The 25,100-nt window shown below is 47.2% G+C and overlaps 7 protein-coding genes across 7 annotated transcripts; 1 reads left to right on the top strand and 6 right to left on the bottom strand. All coding sequences in view use genetic code 12, as the record gives it.

Moving 5' to 3' along the window:
• Positions 1-780: 780 nt before the first annotated feature.
• On the bottom strand, positions 781-2,097 carry CXQ87_001508 (CRAL-TRIO domain-containing protein; the record flags this gene model as incomplete). Its single annotated transcript, XM_025480044.1, has 1 exon — positions 781-2,097. The coding sequence occupies one exon, from the start codon at positions 2,095-2,097 to the stop codon at positions 781-783; it is 1,317 nt and encodes a 438-aa protein (XP_025339517.1).
• Positions 2,098-5,490: 3,393 nt separating this feature from the next.
• On the bottom strand, positions 5,491-6,975 carry CXQ87_001507 (cytochrome P450; the record flags this gene model as incomplete). Its single annotated transcript, XM_025480043.1, has 1 exon — positions 5,491-6,975. One exon carries the CDS (start codon positions 6,973-6,975, stop codon positions 5,491-5,493), a length of 1,485 nt encoding a protein of 494 aa, XP_025339516.1.
• Positions 6,976-8,976: 2,001 nt separating this feature from the next.
• RBT5 (Rbt5p) lies at positions 8,977-9,723 on the bottom strand (the record flags this gene model as incomplete). The annotated part of the gene is made up of 1 exon (XM_025480042.1): positions 8,977-9,723. One exon carries the CDS (start codon positions 9,721-9,723, stop codon positions 8,977-8,979), a length of 747 nt encoding a protein of 248 aa, XP_025339515.1.
• A 2,503-nt stretch (positions 9,724-12,226) lies between these two features.
• On the bottom strand, positions 12,227-12,865 carry CXQ87_001505 (CFEM domain-containing protein; the record flags this gene model as incomplete). Its single annotated transcript, XM_025480041.1, has 1 exon — positions 12,227-12,865. The coding sequence occupies one exon, from the start codon at positions 12,863-12,865 to the stop codon at positions 12,227-12,229; it is 639 nt and encodes a 212-aa protein (XP_025339514.1).
• A 3,108-nt stretch (positions 12,866-15,973) lies between these two features.
• On the bottom strand, positions 15,974-16,552 carry CXQ87_001504 (CFEM domain-containing protein; the record flags this gene model as incomplete). The annotated part of the gene is made up of 1 exon (XM_025480040.1): positions 15,974-16,552. One exon carries the CDS (start codon positions 16,550-16,552, stop codon positions 15,974-15,976), a length of 579 nt encoding a protein of 192 aa, XP_025339513.1.
• A 1,168-nt stretch (positions 16,553-17,720) lies between these two features.
• On the top strand, positions 17,721-19,658 carry FRP1 (Frp1p; the record flags this gene model as incomplete). Its single annotated transcript, XM_025480039.1, has 1 exon — positions 17,721-19,658. One exon carries the CDS (start codon positions 17,721-17,723, stop codon positions 19,656-19,658), a length of 1,938 nt encoding a protein of 645 aa, XP_025339512.1.
• Positions 19,659-23,120: 3,462 nt separating this feature from the next.
• ARA1 (D-arabinose 1-dehydrogenase (NAD(P)(+))) lies at positions 23,121-24,098 on the bottom strand (the record flags this gene model as incomplete). The annotated part of the gene is made up of 1 exon (XM_025480038.1): positions 23,121-24,098. The coding sequence occupies one exon, from the start codon at positions 24,096-24,098 to the stop codon at positions 23,121-23,123; it is 978 nt and encodes a 325-aa protein (XP_025339511.1).
• Between the last annotated feature and the right edge of the window lie 1,002 nt (positions 24,099-25,100).

Below are 25,100 nucleotides of genomic sequence, written 5' to 3'. Positions count from 1 at the left end.
ATATGGCGAAGGAGCATGTGCTCAGAACCGTAGATGGAAGACATGACCGTGTTTCAAATTTCACACAGATTGACGGCAAGAAGGTTTCTGAATCTTGATCTGATTTACAGAAGAAGCGTATGTTATATACGGTAACTCTGCCGGTTCCCTAATGACCTCAATAAGCAAAACATACTAGGAGACGTTATCGTTTCCATAGGTAACTTGATTCATGAATAGAGTCAATTACAGTAGAGCTAAAGGACACCCCATGCTTGAAGAAGGGTGATGTAGAGTATCAGAACCACGTGTAAGACCTTCGATATTCTAGATTCTCCTCTATACTGGTCATTCCAATATTGACAAATCTTGGGACCCTAAATCGAAGACAGGTCAAATACATGAAATTTGAAGTATGATACAAAAAGTTTATCTCTTTGCACCAGGTTTTGCAACATCTATTACATCACAAGACGATACACTAACTAGAGCTAATGTACAACTAAGAAGCTCTAAATATACAATGCAAGACAATACGTAAAAGTTCTCAAGTCTCTAGATGAGTTTCAAGATTCACCCAAAAACTCAAATCGAAAGTCTAACTTTTTAATTCTAACCCTTGTGCTTTTCAAAGTCGATAGTATTGCGACCTTGTCCAAGCGAGTAACTCCATTACCCCAAAGAGAGGGGAATACCTGCAGGACAAACCTGTCAACGCCTGCACAATGGCTAGACGACTACGCTACAACCTCGTCAAGTCAATAAAAATTGTTCATTCTCTATGCTTCACCAGGAAGCTGTCTAGAACGAAGGGGTACCAATGGCGCCATCTCTGTCAAAGACACCACGGGAACGCACGTAAGGGTCGATCTTCAAGTAGTTCTGGGCCAATTCGGCACCCAACTGGATCTTCAAGTCCATGAGCTCTGTGCTCAGCTTGGCGTCCTTAGCCTTGATCCAGGCCAACGTCGTCTCGATAAATGTGTAGGTCAAGTCCTGTCTCTCCTTGATCAACTGCTCAAACTTCTCGTCCTTTGGAAGAGTGGAAGCGTTCTCCTTCGTTGGAGTAACGTACTGTGGCGCGTAGTCGTCGTTTCCGCCCAAGTCCTTTGGAATGAACTTCTTGTCGGCGAACTTGGCCAAGTCGTCGGCGCTCTTGGTGAAGTGCACCTTGGAGGCAACGACTGGGTCCAACCAACCCTTGATGATCTTCCACACAGCGTTGAAAATCCATGGAGCCTTGTGGATCCAGATGGCGGAAAGCGATTCTGGGTAGTTAGCCTCAAACTGCTTGGCCAAGAACTTGACAGCTTGGAGATCGGCGTTCTTCAAAGAAAATCCATTCATATCGAACAAAATGTTGGCACCATCGTTACCAAGCTCGTAGTCCTTCAAGGCAATTCTCACCCACTCAATGATCAAACAGATGAAACGCTCAAAGTCCTTCTCTGGACAGTCAGAGCCAAAGTGCTTCTTGACACGAATCACCACAATTGGGCCACCGTCACGGTCCACGCCACGGAAGTAAGCCTTGCCCATCTCGAAGGCCTTGATGATCTCTGGGTGCTTCTTCAGCGAGTAGATCTCGAGGTCACCGTCCATGACCCACTTGTCGACTGGGTATTCCTTCACCTTCCACTCCAAGCACTTGGCAGCCATCTCAACGATGGGACCGGTCTTGAACTTTCTGGCACGCACGAAACGAAGCAAGTTGTTGTCTGGGGAGTCGTTTCTCAAAGAAGCCCAGAAAGCCTGGTGGAGCTCTGCTGGCTTGAACTTGGCCAAGTGGGAGTAGACCTCCTTGGATGGAGCCTTGGCCTTGACATCAAAGGTGGCATCGTGAGGAACGGCTTTGCCCTGGTTGGCCTCGAAAGTCTTTGCTGTTCTCTCTGAGTACTTTGGAGCGGAGTCGAGAGCCAGGGTGCTCAGGACCTTGGGAAGGGCGTTTTTAGCTTTGCCGCTAACGAAAGCCTTACCAGACTCAATTTCAGAAAAGGACAAGTCGTCCAAGTCGTAGCCAAAGGATTTGAGGTAAGCAGCCCACACTTGCTTGAAAACAATCTCGTGCTGACCCTCAATGGACCATACTCTGTCTGCCTTGCACTTGCCCTGCGTCATAATAAATACAAATGTGTCTTGTGTTTTAAGATGATTTTTGCAAAAAAGTGCGAAGCGGCCGTTTATATAGTTTTTTTTGGCCGGAGAGAGAATTTCTGTTGATTTGCGGGGACCTGCGGGTCCAGGATTATGCAGGACGCGAACCTGATAACGAACAATGGCGGAAGTGGAGGACAAGGGTCTGGCGTAGAACGGTGTTGGGTTGAATGCAATTTGCCGGCCGTTACGTTGATTGTTTTCGGACATGTGGAAGCACCAAGTGGGGCAGACCGCGGGGCAGATTCCATTCTTTTTTGTTAGGCGAGTTTTATCTATAAAACTTTTGCAACATGTGTCTTTGTAAGAGGCACGGGTCTTGTGCTGTAATGGTACTTTCTCTGTCCTGACAGGGCAGTCTGTATGCGCATTGCGGACATGCCATTCGCCCGATCAGACGTCACATGACATGCATGTGACTCAAATTGTGCAGCGGGGTGCTGCCCGATTCGCGCGTCGAGAGGGGCTACCGTCCTGCAGGAAACATAATACCCAAACGGGTCTCTACTATCCCATATCTTCCCCAAACAGTATAGATGCAATGAGAAAAAAAAAAAAAAAAAAGAACCTCTTATTCTTATCCAGGAAGTGTATGCTCCTTGAACCCTACTACAGGAAAGACCCGCCTTGCTAGGGATATCTGCCGCTTGGGGAAATTGCGCTAATTTTGGGTTTCTGGCTGCGAAAAGTCTTCATGTGATGGAGCCAAAACACCAAGCGACTAAATTTTAAATCTGGCTTTCCGAGCCCATGACGTAATGGGTGTATCGCTAGAGGCGCCAAAAAACGATACTATCTATTTCGCTTCCTGGCCATTTTGCGTCAGTGCATTGTTCGGGTTGTATTGACTAGTAGACTTATGGTATAGAAAACTGCCAAGATCCAACTACCACACATGCTCGAAATTAGATTCTTCCTAATGCGGTGCTGGATCCTGGTTGGAGGGCCCTTAGTTTCAGATGCCTAGTTACAGATGCCTGGTTACAGATGCCTAGTTACAGACGCCTAGTTACAGATGGAGTCTGATTTGACATTAGCCTTGTACACCTTGATACTACCATAAAGCTCATGGCATCCCCTCCTGTGACGAATAAGGTATGGAACTCGTGGATCGTCTCACCTGTCCAATTGTCTGGCCTCAGTAATTTCAATTTTTCCACTACAATAAATTGGCGTTGGCAGAGGCAGATCCTACCCTTGTGGTTTGTGATGCGAACGGAGAATGCCATACCCCATGAATCAGACAGAAGCACCACACGGATTCCGAAACATCCACCAACACAATTCTCCCTTTTCTACTTGTATTCGATTCGTCCGTAGCCACTGTGCTTCCACGGCTCTGAAACCAGGCTAACTCCGCAGAAAGCGTCAGTGAAAGCACAATACGCCTTGACGAGGAATAGACGGCTGGGCCCAAAACAGAAATGGAAATTATTGAAAAATAACACGTCCCAACTGCCCTCCACGCCTTGTTCCCCCCGTCTTTTCTCATTTTGCCTGGCCTAGAATCCACAATGGCTGCTCGACGAAAGCAGATCCCTCCACGACCCATTTTTCGAAATCAATCCGCCTACTGCAAACCTCCCACAGGAAACATCCTCCCACAAAAAACCTCCTCCCACAGAAAACCCTCCTACATTAAACAAAAACTCAACCTCAAAATTACCCAGACCGGATCCCTCCTCGCTTATAGGCTCCCCAACGTTTCATGTCAAAACCGTTCCAGCCGTATTATCCAAAAGCTTCCAGAATGCCTTTGTGGAACCCCTCCGACAGATTGGCCTCGGTTGATTTGGCCGATCCATGCTTTATCCACCTTGGGTAATGTGGCTGCGAAAATCCTGTGAATGTAGGTACCCCTCTAGTCGAGAGGAGGATGTGAAACGCGGGCTGAAACACGGTGAAACAAGATAACGAGGTGAAGCTTTTGTTGGTTTTTCTTGGACAAGACGTCAGAATCGGCGGTGTCACGGTCCCCTTATCCGTGTATATCATCACCACAACAAGCTCATTCTGAGACATCTTACCCGGCTCTTCAGCCTCGTTATTTCTGTTTAATTTCTGTTTTGACTCTACGTAGTATGGATCTGATTACAGTGGGCCTTTTGTGATCTGGAGAAACTGGGGGAATCGTTTCTATTGGACGCTGGAATGCCCGTCCGCTTCTGTGGGGATATCAGAGTAGTTGTCTAACCACCGTATAAGCTGGAGTACCCAGACCTCGCCCGTTTTTCTAAGCCGAACCCCACTTTGACTAGCAATGAAGCTTCTGCCTTTTTCGCTCAACATCATGGATCTCGGCCCCGCTACCACCCAATCATTCTGGTTACAGCTTGATCTTCTCCTCCCTGAAGGTATGGAGGGTTAAACTGGGGACCGGAGGAGAACGGAACCCGAGAAGAACGGGACCCGAGAAGAACGGGACCCGAGAAGAACGGGACCCGAGAAGAACGGGACCCGAGAAGAACGGGACCCGAGAAGAGCTGCTTTTTCTCTAACACGGGCAATTCCATCTTGTGCATTATCATGGAGGGGTTCTTAGTAAGGCGTTGAATCTCTTCCACGGATACCACGGACATCAGCCGTATCTTAGTAAATGCAGAGTACCGACGTCATTGCTTTTCTTTTCAAACAAGCCCCGATGGTGGAGATGGTCTGCTGGGGCTTGGGGGTCAGCCTTGCGTTTCTTTGTGATCCGTTCCTAAGTTGGCGAAGGACAGCCCGAAAAAGCAATTGGAGCGGCCGAGGAGAGAATCGGGCAAAAAGAAGCAATTCAATGGTGTATTTCTGTTGAAAGGTCTTGTAGGGATGTAGGAGAGATGTGGGATTCGGACTTTAAGATTCGGCCGATGCACCAGGTGGGTTTTACAGCGGGCAGACCGTGGAATTATTTTCTGAGGATAGCCACAGGGTCCGTGAAAAGCCATGAAGTAGAGAAAGATTTGTATATGGGGGTTATGTTACGGCGGCACTGATAAGCTAGATTGAGATATGTGGTAACGAGCCATTGGCTAGGAGAAGTATGTTGCGGCAGGCATTTTTATTCTTCTATGTTCATTTCATGAACGCTTCTTTCGTATCTGATTTATTTGATGAAGTGTATAATTTTTGTGCAACGGGAGATTACACCCACAAACTGTCAAACCATGCCCATGTCATGAAGTCAAACGACACAATTCATGAAACCAACAAGAAAATCATCAGCTTTACTGCAACTAACAAGACATGTCGCCCACCTTCACTACTCAGGCCTCTACTTCCTCCCCCTTGTCACAAAATACAAGATCTCGATCGCATCAAGCTTAATTGCATTACATTCATAAATACTCCTATTGGGCCAGCCAAAAATCCTCCAACCTAGCCCATTCTCAGGGGCACCCCCTCCTTGTACTTCAAAACGGCATTGGCCAAGATCCTGGGAGGATACTCTCCACAGTAGTCCAACTTCTCAAAAGCCTGAGCCAAACGAACCAACACATACAGCACCTCCGTAAGCGCAAACTGCTGACCCAAGCAGACCCGAGGACCGCTTCCAAAAGGCATAAAAGCCCAGCCGATTTTGGACAATCCCAGCCATCGCTCAGGAACAAAATCGTTAGCATTCAGTCCGTAGTACTGTTCCAGTCTGTGGATGCTGAAAAGCATCACCACGATGATCGAGCCTTTAGGACAGAAAACTGGTGAAAGGCCATCAGGACCGCCGCCTTCTGGAATTGACGTATCTTTTTCAGCTTCTCTCAAGTTCAGAGCCACCGGTGGCCAGAGTCTGAGTGTTTCGTTGATAACCCATTTGAGGTAGGTGCACCGTTTGAGACTCTCGAAGGTGATGGCTTCTCCTCCGCCAAAATGACGCTGAACCTCTTCTCTCAAACTAGCCCAAACACGTGGATTTCTGCCGAGCTCCATGAAAACAGACAGCAAAAGCAGCGCCGTGGTGGCTCTTCCTGCGATCATGATGTTGAGAAGTTCGTCCCTGATTTCCACAGGATTTCTCGTGTGTTTGACCAACTCGTAGAGAAAAGTGTACCCGCTATTTGACTTCAACTCAATTTCCTCTGGTTTCAAATCCAACGCCTTGTCCACAAACTGCTGCGTGTAGTCGTGGATTTGCTTAATGTTATCTCTGAAACCCTTGTTGTTGGCGACCCAGTAAAAGTCAAAAAGAGACAGTCTTTTGGCCAAGTACTCCCCAACGTACTGAAGCGACTTGTCAAACGCAACGTTGCCGCCCTTTTCTCCCAAAACATCGGTGCTTTCGCCAAACAAAAAGTGTGTCGCTGCGTCCAAAGTAAAAGCATAAAAAAGGTGCTCCAAATCAAACTCACACCCGCTGTTCCGCTTTATATGCTCTATCATGAGCTTTACGTGCGGCTCGAGCATCTCGACATGGCCCACTTGCTCCCTTACAAACTGCGGTTTAAGAAGATTTCGAGAATGCTTCCATTGCAGCCCCTCAGCCGCAAAGATGCCGTTTCCCAAAAGCGGCGCAAAAGCAGGAACCCGGACGCCCAAATTGAAATCGCTGAATTGCGTCAGAAACATCGCTTTCATGACTTTCGGGCTCTGGCTGATGATGATCTGTTTTCCAGGAATAGCGAGTGAAAACGCATTCGCCAGACCAAACCGCTGGTGTACTCCTTGCAAAAAGTAGCCTGACGAGGTATCGATGGAATTGTCAAAAAGAATCGGCAAAGTCTGCCACCATTCTTTGCGGTCGTGGATTTTCTGAGTTCCCCAATTTTTAGCGAGTCTGTGGTGTCTTATCCTAGTGTAGGTGTATTTTGCAGCCACCAAAAGCACCACGGCAGCGACAAAGTGCCACGAAAAAAGCAGAATCAGCATGATTACAAAAAACCCCAGGTTATTGGCCTGCTTTTAAAGCTTCATTTTCGGTAGTAGATAGAGTTACAACTCCGCACAGAACAATGGAGAGAAAGCTAAGCGTGAGGCATGTCAGATGATAAAGGAGGCAAAAGCGATCTCAAGATGCCAGGGGTTAAGCAGGATTTGGCAGGATGTGACAGGATTTGGGGAATTCTGGGTGCGCAGGTTTCGGTGTGTTAAGAACCGAGGTTCGTTATAACGGTTGCAAATCGTTTTTGTGGGGCAGGGGTTTCGGAGTTGCGATATTCCGGTACCCGGCGCCTGTGATATATGACAGATTGTTGAAGAAATTGGTAGTGAAGGCAGGGAATTTGATTATGGAGACCAAAAAGAATCCAATAAGAGATTTAGAAGAAAAAGTGTTTAATCTGAATTGGCGCCCTGTGGTGCTGACAATATCGCTTTGGTGTATCACGCAATGTAGCAGAGCTTCTAAATGATCCCAATAAACTGAGTAGCCTGAAGCCTCTGAAGGTCAATTGGGTCTCAGCAGTTGTATTTCTGATGGAATAAGCCTTTTGAGGTCTATCTGTGTGTGGCCAACATTATAGTCTACTGTTGCTTGAGACTGGTTTACTGCAAAGCAGCGATTTGCAGAGAGCAAATATGGGTTGAACGAAGAGCGGAGAACCAAGGTTTGCAGACCGCTATAGATTTCTCTTGAGTATTGAAATCGCTTGAAATTCACCTTGAAAACACTTGTGCCTTACCAACGTAGCCCGATAAACATCGAGCAGCACGCTGCAATTGATCTTGTGTAACCTTAGACATCGAACCGGTATGATAAGAAACTTTTTCAAATGTGTTCGGCACGATATGTATGGTTCACCATGCCGATTGAGATTTGACAGCTTCACAAACTCTTCGATTCGTCCCAAAGTGCTTAAGACGACTCTCGTGAGAGGTGTTGCTATAGACCATGCTTTCCTACATTTTCATTTTCATTTTGTTGAAAGCCAGGACCAGTTGGAGACAAAATAGCCGTTTTTTGTTAGTTACCGCTTCAGGTTCTCTCACTCCATTGGGAGCCAAAAAGCTGTTTACGCTACAAATCGTTTACGCTAGAAACTGGTTTCGCTACTTTTTCCAAACAGAGTTGTTTACAATTCCTCACTTCCATTGAAAATTAAGAACCGTAAAGCTGCCATTTCCCAGCTCTGACTTCTTCTTTCTCGCTATGGTAGCTATTTTACAGTTGAAGCCTTTTCCGCTACATCTTCCACACCCCGTTTGGAAGCCAAAATCGGGTAGAGATTGACAATAGAAGTTGTTTATACGTTCAATGACGCTTTTAGTACTTTTTCGAACGCCTAGAAGCAGCCTCTGCCGATTTTGTCTCAACCTGTTCAAAGCAGTTTTACAGCAAAGGATGCTTCCGCTAATTCATCCTCACTTCGATCGGAAGCCTAGAAGCCTTCTACGCTCCTTCTTCCTCACTTCGATCGGAACCTTAAAGCCGTTCTATGCTACAGCGCAAACTTTCTCGATCTTGCTCAAGACTTGCTTACTGTAAAGCTACCGTACGCCAAAACATATTTTCTCGCTTTTGCTCAGAGGTTTGCTTATCAAAAAGCTGTCAACGCTACAACGAACTTCCTCGCTTTCACTGAGAAGTTCTGATTAAAACGCCTCTTACGCTACAACGCAAAATCCTCACTTTCGCTCATAAGTTCATATCAAAATGCTGCCCACGCTACATAGAACTTCCTCGAGTTCGCTTAGAAGTTTAAATTAAAACGCTAATTATGCTACAACGAGCTTCTTCGTTTTCGCTCAGAAGTCCTGATCAAAAAGCTGTCGATGCTACAACGAACTTCCTCGCTTCCGCTCAGAAGTTCTGATGATAAAGCCTGCCACGCTACATTGCACTCTTCGCTATCGCTCAGAGTTTGCTTCGCTACATTCTCATTCGTTGAAACTCAGAAGCGGGTCATGTATTGTAGTTCTACTGCAGAGCACTTACAAAAGCATGGCGACACCAGCAGCCACACCGACAGCGGCAGCTGGGAAAACGCCCTGGGCAGCACCCTCGTAGGAAGAAACAGCGGCAGAAGGAGCAGCAGAAGAAGCAGCACCCTCGGTCTTCTCAGCAGAAGTCTCAGCAGCAGAAGTCTCAGCAGCAGACTCCTCAGCGGTGGTCTCAGCAGCCTCGGTGGTCTCAGCAGCCTCGGTGGTCTCAGTCTCACCGGTCTCCTGGGCCTGCTGGGAGGTGGCGGAGGTGGCCTCACCCTCGGTGGTGGTCTCCTCGGTGGTCTGCTCGGCAGCAGTGGAGGAGGTGGCTGGGGTGGACTCGGCAGCGTCGGAGGTGGCTGGCTCCTTGGCGGCAGCAGAGGAAACAGCGTCCTTGGCGGCGTCGTTGATGATCCAGTATGGCTCCCAGACACCGGCGTTCTTACAGATCTGGACGGAGGCGTCGTAGGCCTTCTGGGCGTCGGAACCAGTACACTTTTCGGCGTAGCACTCGGTCACCTTGGAGGACCAGGTGGTCATGACACAGAGACAGCCGGTGTCCCAGTATGGGCAGGGGGTGGAGGAGGTGGACTCCTTGACACAGGGCTGGGCACACTCTGGAAGCGAGTCGAAGACGGGGTCGGCGAAACCGTTGATGGTGGCGGTTTTGGGCACCGATGGGTAGGTGGCCCACTGGTTGGTTTCAGCGGCGGCGGCGGAGGCGACGAGGGCAGCGAGTGGAAGGGCGAAGATCATTGCGGGTGGAAGATGGAAAAGATAAGATCTGACGGGGGGACCGCCCCGTTTATATACCCTGGACGGGCCGGTTTTCCTGGCTGCAAAAATACCGTCCCACCTGGGCTGCCGGGGCTGCCGTCCTGCAGACAAGCACGCCAAGCGATCGGCAGTTGCTATTTCGGGGCTTCTGGCCGCTCAGCCTGGCCGCTGTTTAGGGACATGCCAGTGCCTAAAGCAGACGCTGCACGGCCGGAACTCGCTCCCTGGGGCCAGAATATGTGCGGGTGCGGCGACAAGTCTTCATGAGGGGACAGGGCTCGAAACACATGCGCCATGCAGCGCGCTGCGGGCGCTGCGGCGCGAATGCATACTGCCCTCGGCGCCGACTCGGTCACCCTCGGGTCTCGCCCTTTAGCCCCCGGTCCCGCCAGCCGTCCGGCGATATCGTTAGATGGTTAAGATAACCTCCCCACCCCGTGTGTTCACCTTTCGGCGCTGCTCGCATATTTCCGATTCCGGCCTTTTTGAAAATCTTATCTGATCAGCAGGGTTCATCCGGGGCCACGGCCAGGCGTCTGTTTACGTTTCTACGTTTATTATTTTTCGGACTTTTCGCCTGCGCATCGCTTATGGATAGGCTGAGAAATGGCAAATAATAGAAACTCGGGGCCTTGAAACTGTTCCAGACCCACTGCGTCCCGTCGTGATTCTAAAAAATAAAAAGAAACATCAAGAATTTCCAATAACACACCTCGACTACCTGGCGTGATTCGCTGCAAGGCCTCATTCGCTTGGCCTCGAAAAAGCGGTTTTTCTTAAACTAAGAGATTCTCTTTTCTTTTTACCCGTTCAGCTTGAAGCATAGCTTGAAGCATGGTCGCAGCACGGGTGACAATCTGCTTGTCTCTGCAACAATCTCCGTTAAGTGCGTTCTCGAAATCTATGGTGATCCTTCAGACGTGAAACTTTATTAAACGGGAACTTAATTAAACGGGATCGTAATTAAACGGGATCTTTATTAAACGGGATCTTAATTAAGCGGGATCTTAATTTAGCAGACCGAAATCTCCACGCTTGCTACGCCTCTTTCAGAAATAAAGTAATTTCATCGCCAGGCTCTCGTTTATTGCTTGCTTCACCTTTAGCCTTCTCCTCGCCGAAACCTTAATTAGACAGCTCGATGTTTCACTGGAGCTTTCCCCTCCATGTTTACTTTTGCATTTCTTTCGTTGCTGCCAAAAAAGGCCGTGTCCTGCCTGTTTATCCTCGTTGCAGCCATCCCAATTGGGCAGCGGTATCACCGACAGCTACTTAAAATACTTGACAGACAAAGCTTTGAAATGAAGCATTGGGGTTTCGGGTTTACAAAGGGAGACAACTGACAAATGGCACAATTAGTCATTTGCAAATTAAATGCCTTGTAGAGATGGATTGTGATGTTCAAAAGCAAATCTCAATTTCTATAATCAACGTGGGTGGCTTGGTTTTGATTCTTGAATCCACTCGCCATTGGCTCCGTCGGAAGCATTCCTTATTGGAACATCCGCTGCCTTGTTCGTGAACCCGCCGGTTTGAGCCCTGAAACTACCCCGGAAATTGACTATATTGTTTCAGGTTAGAAGCTCGGGGTGAAGCATGGTTTGAGGTTTTGAAGAACTAGAACTTGAACACAAAACGCAGTGAAGCTTCGAATTGGAGGTATTCAGAATTAACTGAATTTTTTGAAATCGGGCTGTATGGTGTTTGGTCTCCACCCGCTTCAAAATACGGAGTCAGCTGTCTTTGTCTCTTGGCATGGAAACTCGTGTTCTATTGTTGACGATATGCTTTTGGCGTCGTGCATTTCCTCGGGGGTCTTCTTCTCCGTCAATATGGATTTGTCCGTTTCGAAAAAAAGAAAAAAAAAAAAAAAAAAAAAGTCGGAAATACGTGAATTGTGCTATGAACAGTGCCCACAATTGATGTACTGCCATCAACCAGCACAGTCTCAATATTGCCAGAATTTTACTGCTTTGGTAGCAGATTCTTCCTTTATTGGCCTTTGCATCAATGGAACATTGGCAGGTCTGAGACATGGTACCAGTCCTTGTTTGAAGGTGGTGTGAAAAAGCCAGACTATTCTCAGAAGCACCGTAGAATTAATCCACAAATTATAAAAATTATCAATCAACTCTTATTTTCTGAAACTAATGTGAAGAACACATTTCTTCAAACCCATGAGATCAATGCTAGGTCCTCTCTTCCTTGCAACTATACACAGACAAAGCATACAGCCACCAAACCAACTGAAATACGCTTTAATTTACTAAATTGAATGAATCCGATCCATCAATCTGGGATCCATACCTAGCCCTCTCCATCTTACAACAATCTATTACCCTAAATAAAAGACGGCCTACACCACTTACTCAAATCAACGCAATATGATAACGTCAATATGCTAACTGCAATATGACAACAGCGGATGCTACACCGATCCAAACACAGATTGACTATTTACGAACTTTTAAACCCCTAACGCCTAGTGCAACATAGAGAGCAAGGCCACAAGCACCAAGGCGGCAATACCGGTCTGCTGCACACTGGCACCAGAGTCCAGAGACAGAGAGCCGTCGGTGGAGTTCCCAGAACTGTTGGTGTTATTAGCACCGCCAGTCACACCAGCAGCCACAGAGCTGGCAGACTCAATGCTGGAAGTGGAAGCAGAACCAGTCACCACGTTGGTGCCTGAAATCTTCTTGTTTCCGTTGTCGCCAAAGTCCGAGTCCTTGGTCGTGGCAGCAGCAACCTGCCAGGTACCGGCCGCCAGAGAAAGCTCGGTGGATATCGAGGCAGGCATCATCCAGATATTGGCACCCACGGACTCACAGAGAGAGTAGGCCAAAGAAGTGGCACTTGCAACGTCGGAGCCTTGGCACTTTTCGGCAAAACAGGAGCCCACGAGGCCCGACCACTGGGGCATAACGCAGAAACAGCCTGTGTCCCAGTATGGGCAAGGCGTGCTCTTGGTGCTAAGAGTGACACACTCCTTGGCACATTCTGGGAGTTTGGAATAGATGGGATCGGCGAAACCGTTGATGCTGGCGGACTTGGGCACGGAGGGGTAGGTGTCCCACTGGGAGGCGAGGGCGCCGGAAAGGAGGAAGACGAAAGGAAGCATGGTATTTGGGGTTGAGATGAGGATTTTGAAGGTTTTTTATGGGTGCAAAATGGGTGTGCGAGTTCCGAGGGTGCCGTCCCCGTAGGGACCAGGTGCCCTGCAGGGCATCGGGGATTCCGGGGGCATCCCAGTCTGCCGGTGGAAGGTAGGCATTTTCTGGGGAGGTTTCGCTTTTCTGCCACTTTTTGAATTGCTCTATTGGCTCGATTCTCCTTAAAAACTGCCCTCCCACTTGGACTTCCCTCGAAGGTCCGTGCTCGGTTTAGCCCCCTCGGAAGTCGCCCATGCACGGCTCACAGCGACAAAGATCGATGGCAGGCCTGTGTGCAGGACCACAGACTTCTCGGTGACATCGGTCGTCACGAGCAGAGTGATGTGGATGCTCTGCAAGCGAGTGGAGCCAGGTTGACGTTCATCCGTCAAGCAGGTGCATAAGAAACAAACATTGATATTGTAAGCAATGTTGTGGGCAGGTGCGTCTAAAGAGAGTTTCTGAAATGGTTCTAGAGGGCTTAGCGGGCTCTACGGAGGCTTAGTCACGCAGCTTGGCTTACACAGCAAGCCATGCTTAACTGAAAAAAGGCATCAGCTTTTGAAGCTGTATGTTTGCGTTTCTTTCGGGCCTTGCCGGTGACCAATGAGAAGAGATGGCGTGAGTGCGGCGCCGCCGATGGAATAGATACCGAGGGGCCTAAAATGACAAAACAATAGGTCTCTGTCTGTCCGGTTATGATCCTGTGGGGTGACATAAAACGGGGTGGGTCTTTTGTGGCAGGGGCATTCGTTTATAGGGATTTGTATGCTCGTAATCAATGTTATTTTTTTATTTCCATCTCACCTGACCCTCGGCCATCTCGGCCATCACTGACGAGGTTTTCTTTTCTCGGTAAGGCGGGGGCTTGCGGCAGTATCAGATCCATCAGATGATGGGGAGATGCAATGCGCCTAATGCACAGAAACCGAGGGCAGTGCGGCGGCTGACGGGTCGGAACGGGCACAAGAAAACCGAGGGCCCGATCGCCGTGCACCGGTCCTCTTTCTCCTCGGTACGCTAGGGGGCTTATGCTTCGGTTCCGTTTAGTGATTGCTGAACAGGGTCTACCTCTCCGGAAGCTCCGAAAAATTCACAAAAATGGCATGGGGATTTGGGTGGTAGTATGGCATGGGTTTAGTTAGCGAGAGGCAGTTTCTAATATGGAGGAATATACGTGGATTTTGGCGTTAGACTCTGGTTAAGCGGCAGTGGCTTGGGTGGCTTGGATGCGTTATAAGATTGACTATGATGTACTATGATTGACTCTTGGATGCACGGGAATGACCGTTTAGGATTGACCGTTTGGGAGAATTGTAGGTTGTATTGTAGTGTCAGGGAGATTGACATGTGCTGGAGATCTCGGATTTTTCAGCATCGGAATGTGGTACCTTTAGAGCAGCATGGTGGATGTTAAAGTCACAAAGAGGACATGTTCTCAGCTCACAAAGTCAGGAACATAGTCTTCGCTCATTCTTTTCTATTAAAGTTGAAGTAATGCTTATCTTGGAGTCTTTAATTTCTATGGTCCCCAAACCTTATATATGCCGTTGGACCAGGTGATCGTCAATCCATAATGTCACCCCTCCCAGTTGCACCATGGACATATCGCCGTATCAAACTGGCATTCAAAAATATCACATCTCTGAAGCGGCATCCTCTCATTCAAATTCATCAATGCCCCGCCTGGTCTAGACATACACCTGAGGGGACCCTCCACCATTGTCTTCTCGTAATTCACAGTGGTACCCAAAACCCAGAACAAGCACAAAACCCAGAACAAGCATTCCGTGATTATAATGAGGTGCCGACGATTGGCAGAGGTTGGTCGAAAGCCAAGACCCAAGCGGCTCCGATATGTCCGTGTCCACCTCGTCTCGTGTGAATTTGGATGTGCTGAAGGGACCAGGGCTCAATTGGGGATTCAGGGAACCTGTGAAAATGGACGTTTGTTTTTCAAAACGGGCAAGTCGTGGCGGATGGGGTTTGGTTGGTTTGGAAAATGGCTGCAAATGCGGACCCAGGGCTTTTGATTGAGGTGAGGTTGATGGGCGGGATTGGGCAGGAGGCTTGAGTTTTGGAAAATTATTGAATTAAAGAAAAAAAAAAAAAAAAAAAAAAAAAAAAAAAAACAATTGGTAGATTGCTTTGGTAAGAGTAGGAGCCAAACTGATGTTTGTAGGTTCTACAGAATCGAGATGAGATGGGAGATGGTAGGTTCACCAAAACCACAATTTGAATAAGGAGATTACTTGATTTATTATTGTTGGCTTCGAGCGGCCCTTATTAGCCAGCAATAATACCATTTCTTGCTTTCCAGACTGTCTTCCAGAATCAATGATATTTCACGCCTCATCGCTCGAGATGAGCATCGCTTCTGGAGATGAGCCACCTGAACCTTCAAACCCCTTCAACGAGGCAAATTTAAAATAACTGAAAATTCGAAAATTCAAACCCGTGCCCTACCCTCGGCTCTACCCTATCTCACCATCCCCATTACATCACTCATTACATTAATCCATCACATTCCTCATATCGCCCTCGACGGACATATCGGCCTTCGGCCCATCGCCCTAGCCCACATAGGCATACAACAACCAAATCGCCAAATCTCTAAACTGGAGGGGCGTGTGACCGTTCTGACATATTTAAAGAATTAATATAGATTAGTTCGAGACTTTTAAGAGATTTTATATGTGGGTTGTGGAAACTGGTTAGGGTATGGACGTGCAAGGTAAGGGTATGGATGCATTATTTGTGGGTAATGGGGGCCAAAAGGCTCCTTAAGATTGAGCCTGTTTTTGATGAAGAACGTTTGCAAAAGTAGTAGGTGTTTAACTGAAGAGCATTGTGTTCATGGGTGCTATGGAATGGTTGCAAATGTGAGCAATGTGCCCTAGATCTCGCAAGTATGGATAACGGCGCTTTTCATTTGGTAAACAAATTGACGTCACTACACGGCTTCAAACTCACAGAAATCTCTATATTTCAAACTCACGGAAATCCCAAAGCTCACCTGCCTTGCATCACCTACACCTCTTCTAACACCAGAACCCTCGTCCTGAATTCCTATGTACCTAAGTCAAAAGAGCACCGAGAACCAACATAAGCGCAACGCCGGCGCCCTGGGCCGCAGCGCCGTTGGAACTGCTACTATCGGTGGGACCGCCAGAGCGGGTCTTGTCCTCGGTTTTCGCCGTAGCCAACACAGACAGCAAAACAGACGATTCCGTCCATGGCGAGTCGGGAGTGGTGGAGGGCGCGGAGAAAGCAGAACCGGCAGCGCTGGAAAGAAGGTTGGAAACAGAAGAAGGCATGATCCAGGCATTGGCTCCCACCTTGTTACAAAGCGACATGGCCAACGACGTGGCAGTGGCGATTTCCTTTTCACGGCAGCCCTGGACAATACACTCGGCCACAAGACCAGACCACTGGGGCATCACACAGAGACAGCCTGTGTCCCAGTAAGGACAAGGGGTGGATCTGGTGGAAAGCTCCACACAGCTTCTGGCACATTCTGGAAGATCGTCGTAGATGGGGTCGGCGAAACCGTTGTAGGTTGCCGTTTTGGGAACACTGGGGTAGGTGCTCCACTGGTTGACCGCAAAGGCGGAACCAAGGAGGGAGAAGACGGTGAAGGCGTTGGTAAGCTTCATTGTGGGATATTGATTTTTGATGAGGGGGGAAGATGGAGGGTAGAGAGGGGGGTATTTATGCTCGATGGGATATTAGGAGAAGCCAGGGCCAGAATTCTTGGTGCATTTCTGGTCATTCATTATTCTTGGTTTCGCTTGATAGGTTATGGAGTAGGGTTGGAGCGGAACTATAATCTGGCCTGCAGCCGGTGGGCAGCCGGTGGGCAGCCGGTGGGAGAGTTCCGGGGGTCTCACCCTCGGTCCATGCGTTCCGGCCTGCGTGCGGCGGCCACGGCATTTTAAACCACAGTAGCGCCGCACGGGGCGCATCCGGGGCCAACAAAACCCGAATAGCCTTAGATGAAATCCGAATCTCTTCTGCCCCATCTCGTCCCTAGAACCGTTCCGGTTGACACCCGTCAATAATAAGAAGCGCCTTGGCACGGCGCCAGCTTTTACGAAGCGCCAAGAAATTTAAGCCCGCATGAGCGAACGATTGTCTGCCTGCATACAGCAGTATCTACGACCATCTGTACGCTCCAAGACGCCTTTCTTGTGCATATGTGGACGCACGGACTGCATACAGACCATCAGATAACTCTTCCACCGAAATCACCGGCCCCCGTCTTTCCTCTCCGTAGGCCGCCTCATGTACTCTCAGCAGTGGACATATCGCTTAGAGGAATTATCAGACCCTCGGCACGAAAACCCTCGGAACTCCCCTTCGACTTCCGGCCTCGCAATCCACCGATATCACCATCGCATCGAGGCACCGTTTCCATTAAAGAAGTAGCTGAATCCGGCGATCAAGAAAACCCAGAAATTTCATACTCTGCCCAGCACACCAAGACACCCCGGCTCCCAAGTCATCCAGACACCTTGGCTCTTATCAAAAAGATCAGTCCATTCCCCAGGAGGTCCTATTAATCGAACCACAAGTCTTGTCAAGCTAGCTCATCGGTGGATCTTTCCTGTCTCCTTCAAACCCAAAAGCATACAAGGCAGATCTATATTAGCTTTCCCCTCAGTCAGCCAGGTTCCCATATCACATCGATAGCATAAGAGATTATCAAACAGGGCTTCGAACAACTCCTCTTTGGTGTATTTCTTCAACCCCATATTTATACTTCTTGTTTCTTCCAGCAAGAATCAGCATATTTCAGCCAGTTAGCATCAACTCCCTCGAACAATGACTATCGCCCTTGGAGACCAGTTTTTCGTGGAAAAGGAACGTAACACCAGATACGAGTTTCTCGCCATGTTGGTGAGTTTTCTTCTTCCCATGATTCACGGTGTTCTTTTCTGCTGGATCCCGTTCTACCTCCGGACCAAGCGGGAACAGAAAACACTCAAATACCACAGGTTCTGGACCATGATGAGGCACTACGAGGGGTTCACCAAAGTGTTCAAAATCACCATCTTCAAACACGCCTTTTTTGTCCAGCCTGCTATGCTTGTTCTGATAGCCATCCACTTGGGCCTTAACGCCGTGCTCTGTATTGCTCAAACCGAGGAAATCGACTACGAGCCTCAATACTATGTTGTTTCCAAGAGAATCGGCCGTATCGCCATCGGAAACCTTCCGGCAATTCTCCTTTTTGTCGCCAAAAACGACTTTGTTTCCACCTTGAGTGGTCTTGATTTGGACAAGTCCGTTTTCTTCCACAAATGGCTCGGACGTTTTATGTTTCTTGCCGTGACGCTTCACATGGCGCTTTCTCTCCAGTACTGGCTCAGTTTGGAGTTTTACATCATGATTCAGATCCCACCCCAGATCTTCGGCATGATCTCGTACGGCTGTTTGGGTATGTTGTGCCTTGCATCGTTCAAGTTTATTAGAAACTTCGCTTTCGACTTTTTTTTGGCCCAGCACAGAGTGTTCAATTTTGTCATGCTTCTCTTGGCCTTTTTCCACAACGGAGGCAACAAGGCTGCTGTGCTTTTGGCTGTGCACATGTTGGTTTTGGACAGAATCACCTCGAGGGTTTTGGGTATCGTCACAAAACGTAGAGGACCCACCAAAGGCAACTCGGACTTTGAGATTTTGGACGACACCACCATCAGAATCTCCATTCCCGTGGAAATCAAGCCCCACAACCAGGACAGATGGTGGTGGTTCCTTGTTCCTCGTTATGGAGGCTGGAGAGCTGGTCAGCATATTTACTTGAACGTCATGAAGGTGAGTTTGTTCCAGTACCACCCATTCACGATCGCCAGCTTGCCAGATTCCGGAAAACAGGTCATTGTGATCAAGGTGATGAAGGGCTTCACCAAGGCGCTCATGAAGAAGTTGAACAAGTTGAGTGAAACCGAGGACGACGAGACATCTGCTGAAACACAGTCGGTGCTTTCTGCCACCCAGCTGTCCAATTCCATCACTAGTGAAGAAAAACTCATGCAAGCAGCTGAGGACGAGGAGCTCAGACCACAGATCCAGGAACTCAAAAACGTCGTTGACCAGTTTGCATCTCCACGCATTTTCAAAATGAAAGCAGGCATCAACGGACCCTACGGCGCCAAGTACCAGCCGCTCACTAAATTTGAAACCGTTCTTTTCTTCAGTGCTGGTTCTGGTGCTTCTTTCACCCTTCCAGTTGCTTTGGATCTCCTCAAAAAGCTCAAGCAGAGAGACGAGGCTGGCGATTACATGTACCGTCCGGAAACCACCAAAATCAAGATTATTTTGTCGATGAAGAAGATGGCCAATCTCCAGTGGTTTGACCACTTGTGGCCCGAGTTCATTCCTTTTTTGAACGAAGGAAGAGCCCATTTGGCCTTGCATCTTACTCTGGAGAAGCCTAAGCCCGTCACCGTTGAAGAAAAAGACAAGGAATCGAAAAAGTCAGAAACGCTCGAGCAGACTTTTGCCAGGCAGCAGCTGTACGGATCCTCCTCGGCTTCTCTCCAGGACTGGAGTGGTTATTCTGTCACATACAGCAGACCACAATTTGACGATATCATCACCGACGCTGCCACGGAGCTTCGGGACCCTACTTACCGTAAGGCACTTGCCTGTGTGGGCTGTGGACCTGAGTTGTTCAATGGTGAGATCACCTTGAGTTGCCAGAAGAACAGAAAGGTCAAGCATGCTCCAGATGTGTACTGCTACACCGAGTCGTTTGGCTGATCAGGATTGGGATATAGAGAATATTATAATAGATTGGGAAAGAGTGTAGGGTATGCGGAGAAGGTGAATGGGGATTAAGCGTGTGGACTATATTTTGAGTCTGGGGCATTAAACTGATCTCATATGACAATTTTTCGGTTTTAGTATTTGCAATATCACATAGTTAAGAAACAATTGAGGAGCGCAATCTACCCACTGATTTATCAACCCTAACATACTAATAACCTATTGACCCGAAAACTTTCTTTTCTTGGGTTTCTCATTCCGTGGTTGCAAACTCGCCTCTTTATTTCAAAGAATTCGCTGACATCGAATGGGGGATGGTAAGATCTGGTATGTGCATTGTACACTCTTTCAGAGATATCCATATATTGAATGTCTTTCTGACGAAAGTATGATTCGATCGTGGACATCTTCTCATATTCCTCAGCAAGTGGAAATATCACGAAGAACGAAAGACCCGGAGTGAATCGGAATTGTAGCTTTTGATGTCATGCGGTCGTTTATATCGAGATTTTCCATTTTAGGATAGTTGATGGCGGACCAAGGAAGCGGTCAGTTATACAGATTTGGTCTTTGAGTGGTGAGAGCTGTTTCAGGAATGGCTCTTGGTGTAACATTTAGTCGTCGTGAAGATGTGAATGTAGTAAAGTCCAAAAATCCATTCCCGAGCTTCTGAAGTAACACACCTTTTCCCCTTTTTCGAATTTTTATTTTAATTTGACATTCTGGCAATAACAGAAATTGCATTCTCACTGAAACAGCGTGACTACGTCGTATAGCCAGTATAATACCCCAATTTGATTTCTATGTATCAGAACGTACAATCTCACGAAGACTACAAGCGTCATGAATTGAAACCTAGCTCTTTGGTAGCTCTATTTGAATTAGAGAGAAAAGCAGCTTTCATGGCTGGATTTATAACAATCGAATTACGTCCGTCAAAGCTTCCCACCAGTCTTTAGTATTTTACTGAAAGGTCAAAATCGGGAAAGCACATCAAGATAAACAGCAACCAACGGGCTTCTCTTTTGGAGTCAGCTAATTATCAAGAATTCAAGTAAGTGCATCAAGTTCTCGCGAGACTTGGAATTTCGAAGTTTACTTGACTTCTAGTACCTACATACCAAATGCCTCTATCATCCTATTACTAAAAATCATACTAACACACAGGGACACTGTGTAACGCCATTGTTGCCAAATAAAGAACCCTTAATTGCTCACACCATCATAGACAAATACCATCGAACTATCCACCTACCTATCAAACTCAACCTCACTATACTGGGGCAAATAGCCACTTTCATATACTGGCAACGGCGTCTCAATAGAGGCATTTGAATTCAGGCCCTCACCGGTCGTCGTGGATGGTAGATCATCAAGACTTATACTCTCTTGGACTGAAGTAGCAGTATCGTCTGGATCCCCGGTTTCTTGGTTAGTAGGCTGTGCAGTAGTATCCTGAACAACTTGCGGACTGATACTAGCATGGACAGGTTGAGCTGAAACAATTCTCTTCTTTGACTTTCCTATGTACCATTCTTGGTAGCACACAAAGCAAGCAAAAACAAGTACGACCACACCTGATAAACCGCCCCAGCAGATAAGAAAGATTAAAGGAGGTTCCATTTTTGAAAGAATGGTTTTGAGGCGCCCGGGCTGTTTGTTTTATAGTTATTAGAAACAGTTGCTGGATTATTATTAGTCTGTCATGACTCAAAATGCCGAACTTTTAAACAAGAGATGCTCGTAGAATTTTTGCATGCTTCAAATTTCCTTTTAAATTGCCAGCGCAATTAAAAAGAGTTATACTTGAACAACGGGTGAAGTTGCTCATTGAGCTCCACAGAAGTACCGATTAAAGCCCTCTCTGTTTAGAAGCAGCAAGTTGTCTTCAATAATGAAGTCTATCAGAGCGTCAACATGTTCCGACCAATGAACCAAAGAGTCCAAATGAATAATCATGTAGGATTAAACGTCCTCCAAACCAAAGAAAAAAAAAAAAAAAATTAGCCCCACTCTCATCACATTTGATGTTCAGCCTGATTGAATCTAGTCTCTTCTACCCTGGTTTGATGTCAATTTCCCTGTTTTCAGTATCTCGTTCCAAAAGCCACCAACAACCACATTAATCAAGGGGATTGAATTCCATTCTTCTTTTTTAACAACGACAACTGCTTTTCATAACAGACCAGAAAAAAAAAAAAAAAAAAAAAAAAAAAAAGGCATTACAGTAAAGATCATAGAGATCGGGATCATGATTATGGTCATCATGAATCCAAAGTCGACCCTCTTTAACTTGCAAAAAATTGATATACTCCCTTGGATTCATCTCACAACAACGAAGGTGGAGATCACGAAACATATCGAGGGGTTCATTAAGCAGGTCGAATCGATCCTAGTCAAAACCTGGATGTATACATGCTCTGGAAATTGACTTGCAAATATTTGCAGCACGATTCTTCACTTCTGTTCTACGAGTGCTGTCTAAGTTTTGAAGATACTTTTCTGCCTCCTTCGGCCCATTGAAGAAGTAGATATTCATATAATCACCGACATCCCAGTAGAATTTTCTTTTGACCTCCTTTATAAAGCAGGAATACCAATAAGCATAGTCTCTTTTTAGGGTGAGTGCAAACGGTAATCTGAACTCAATCAAGTCTTCGTCCCCGATTCGCCATAATGAAGATCAACGAAGCATTTTACGGACGCATCAAGGTTTGACATGGTCCGATGAATTTTTTTTTGAATGATATTGAGAAAGAACTAGTAGCTACAAGATGGTGAATTTTATATCTAAAATTGCTGGAGTCCAGGGATGATATTCCTCACAATGATCCATCCTAAAGCAGACGACCTGCAGAATGATGCATACCGATAAGAAATGCAGGTACCAAAAGAGGTAGCATGGGGATATTTGTTGAATTTAGAATTTTAAGATCTTAAATCATGGTTTTTTTCTTTTAATATCATTTGTTGATGGGTGCTCGAAGGATTTTAAAAATGTGCTCGATGGTGCCGTTTGAATTCATCTTGCCGTCCTAATGCAATGTTCATGCAAAAATGTGTCAACCCATTTCTAGAAGATTTTTACAAGAGATCAAAATAGCTTAAAGACGCAGGAAGTTATCTTTTCGGTGCTTACACGAACTATAATAGTGCAAAAGACGTTTCAGCGTTGTGGAAATCGCAAAGATGGTTTCAGAAGATGGCTGCGAAAAGTGAGTCCATGAAAGTTGGTGATAAGTGTATTTCCAGAAATATGCATCATCTTGGAAATGGTAGGTCGGCTGCATTCACCGTATCGACCATCTGAAATCAACCATTCACAATACTAAGTCAATCAAGCTAAACAGTACATTACCCTTTAAACAGCACTCAAATCTATCTATACTGCTAAATTGGTTCTACCATACAGCCTACACCTCCATCGATCATCAGTCGTTACTATAAACCGTCGCCTCAGTTCTTGGGAGGAAATCTGTCGCCCTCCCAGTACTTGAAACCAAGACCGTGGCCGAACGGATCGTTTCTATAACGCTTGGGCGCCTTCTCGCCGATCTGGTGGAGCTTTTCCAACTCCTCCTGGGTCAATTGCGGCAACCTGGTGAGGTTCTTGATTCTCTCCAAGTTGGACGTTCTAGGCAAGGTGATTCTTCCCTCCAAAATATGGTAAGCATTGGCAATCTCGTTGGTGGTAACGTCGTACTTCTCCGCAAGCTTCTTGACCAAAGGAAGCTGCAAAACGGGGGCACCGTCAGCTCCCACGGGCGAGTACGCCTCGATCAAAATCTTGTGCTTTTCAGCCCACTCCACGAGATCCTGCTGTGGCAACTGTGGGTGCAACTCGATCTGGTTGAGCACTGGCACGGTCTCGACCTCCTTGAGAAGCCACTCCAAACGGTCAATGTTGTAGTTGGAAACACCGATCGAACGCACCTTGTCGGTGGTGTTCTTGAGTCTCTCGAGCTCCTTGTAAACGCCGATGAACTTGGTACCCTTGACTGGATCATCGTCGTACTTCAAGTTTCCGTCATCGTCCGTAGGCACGGCAGGAAGACCCTTGGCGTCACCGTGGAGGGCAATTGGCCAGTGCTGCAAAAGAAGATCCACATAGTCAAGACCCAAGGTCTCCAAGGATGTGTTCAAGGACTTTTCCGGGTTGTGCCAGAAAGAGGGCCACACCTTGGTGGTGACGAAGATCTCCTCTCTCTTGACGACGCCCTCGTCAAACAACTCCTTGAGCGCCTCGCCCACGTACTTTTCTGTTCCGTAGTACCAGGCGGTGTCGATATGGCGGAATCCAGCCTTGATGGCAGTAAGCACCTCGAGCTTTGTGTTTGACGGATCGTCCGATGGAACGGTTCCCAAGCCCAAGGCGGGGATCAGGTGGCCGTCGTTGAGCTTGAATTTGACTTCGGTGGCGGAAGGAGCAGCCATGGGTGGTGTTTGATGAAAAATAGATATTGTTGAAAAAGCGTGGGGCAGTGGGCCTTTTATAGTGGGATGGTTGCTGTTGCGGTGATCGTTTGCACCGGACTTGAACCCTGAACCCCGAGCTGCACGAGACGTGCTCTGAGGGCGCGATTGTGGTTTTTGATGGTTGCTTGTGGTATAGTGGGACGTTTTTCAGATAAACCTTGCACGGCTGGATGTGAAGCTGAAAGGGCGATTATGGAGATTCCTATGGTGGACTTCCCTCTGATGAACCTTCACTTTGGTGAAACTTCACTTTGAACATTTCATTCTTTGAAATTCGCCGTTCAATAATCACGCTTTCTCGCTCTTGGTTGCGCTTGCTGAACGTGGAGTGGTTGGTGAGCCCAGAAAGAGCAATTGCGGTGATGTCAGTGCGACCACTAGGGCAGTTATACCCGCCAGCCACAGATCGCCACAATTAGTGGTTTTGCGGGGGCGGGGTGAAGGCGAATTTGAGAGTTTCGGTGATTTTGCATTTTGGATTTTCAAGTTTTGGAGGTGGAGTTTTGGAGGTGGAGGGGAGGTCTGGTGAATGGCTGCAAACGACGTATCGTGGAAATAGCTAACGGTCTATGAAATAATGGGGTTGATCGTGGAATCAGTAACGGTCTTTGAAAGAGTGAATTGATCGTGGAAACGGATTTGAAGGAACTGTATTTCGGTAAAATGTTGGTAGTTTAAAGTGTAGGTGGTTCACGGTGCTCGGTGCAGATATGGGTGGTGATGTACGCTTACTGGTCGTACGACTTACCTCGAGAAAGCTCGGTGATTTTAGCTGGAGATTTTGTAAGTATTGGAAAAGTTTACTTTGATTTTCGATTTGATCAAAAATTTCGAGGATTTTGTCGATATACGTAGTGATGTCATCATGGGACCAGTGTACGAATCGCCAAGTTGGCGGGTTTTCTGGTTTCCAACAATCCAATTAAATTGAGCAGAGGTCAGTGACCTTCAATCAATGCT

Source organism: Candidozyma duobushaemuli (assembly GCF_002926085.2).
Source record: "Candidozyma duobushaemuli strain B09383 chromosome Unknown A_B09383, whole genome shotgun sequence".
NCBI classification, from domain to species: domain Eukaryota; kingdom Fungi; phylum Ascomycota; class Pichiomycetes; order Serinales; family Metschnikowiaceae; genus Candidozyma; species Candidozyma duobushaemuli.
The sequence above is the reverse complement of the archived record's forward strand: the minus strand, read 5'-3'. Positions and strand labels throughout refer to the sequence as shown.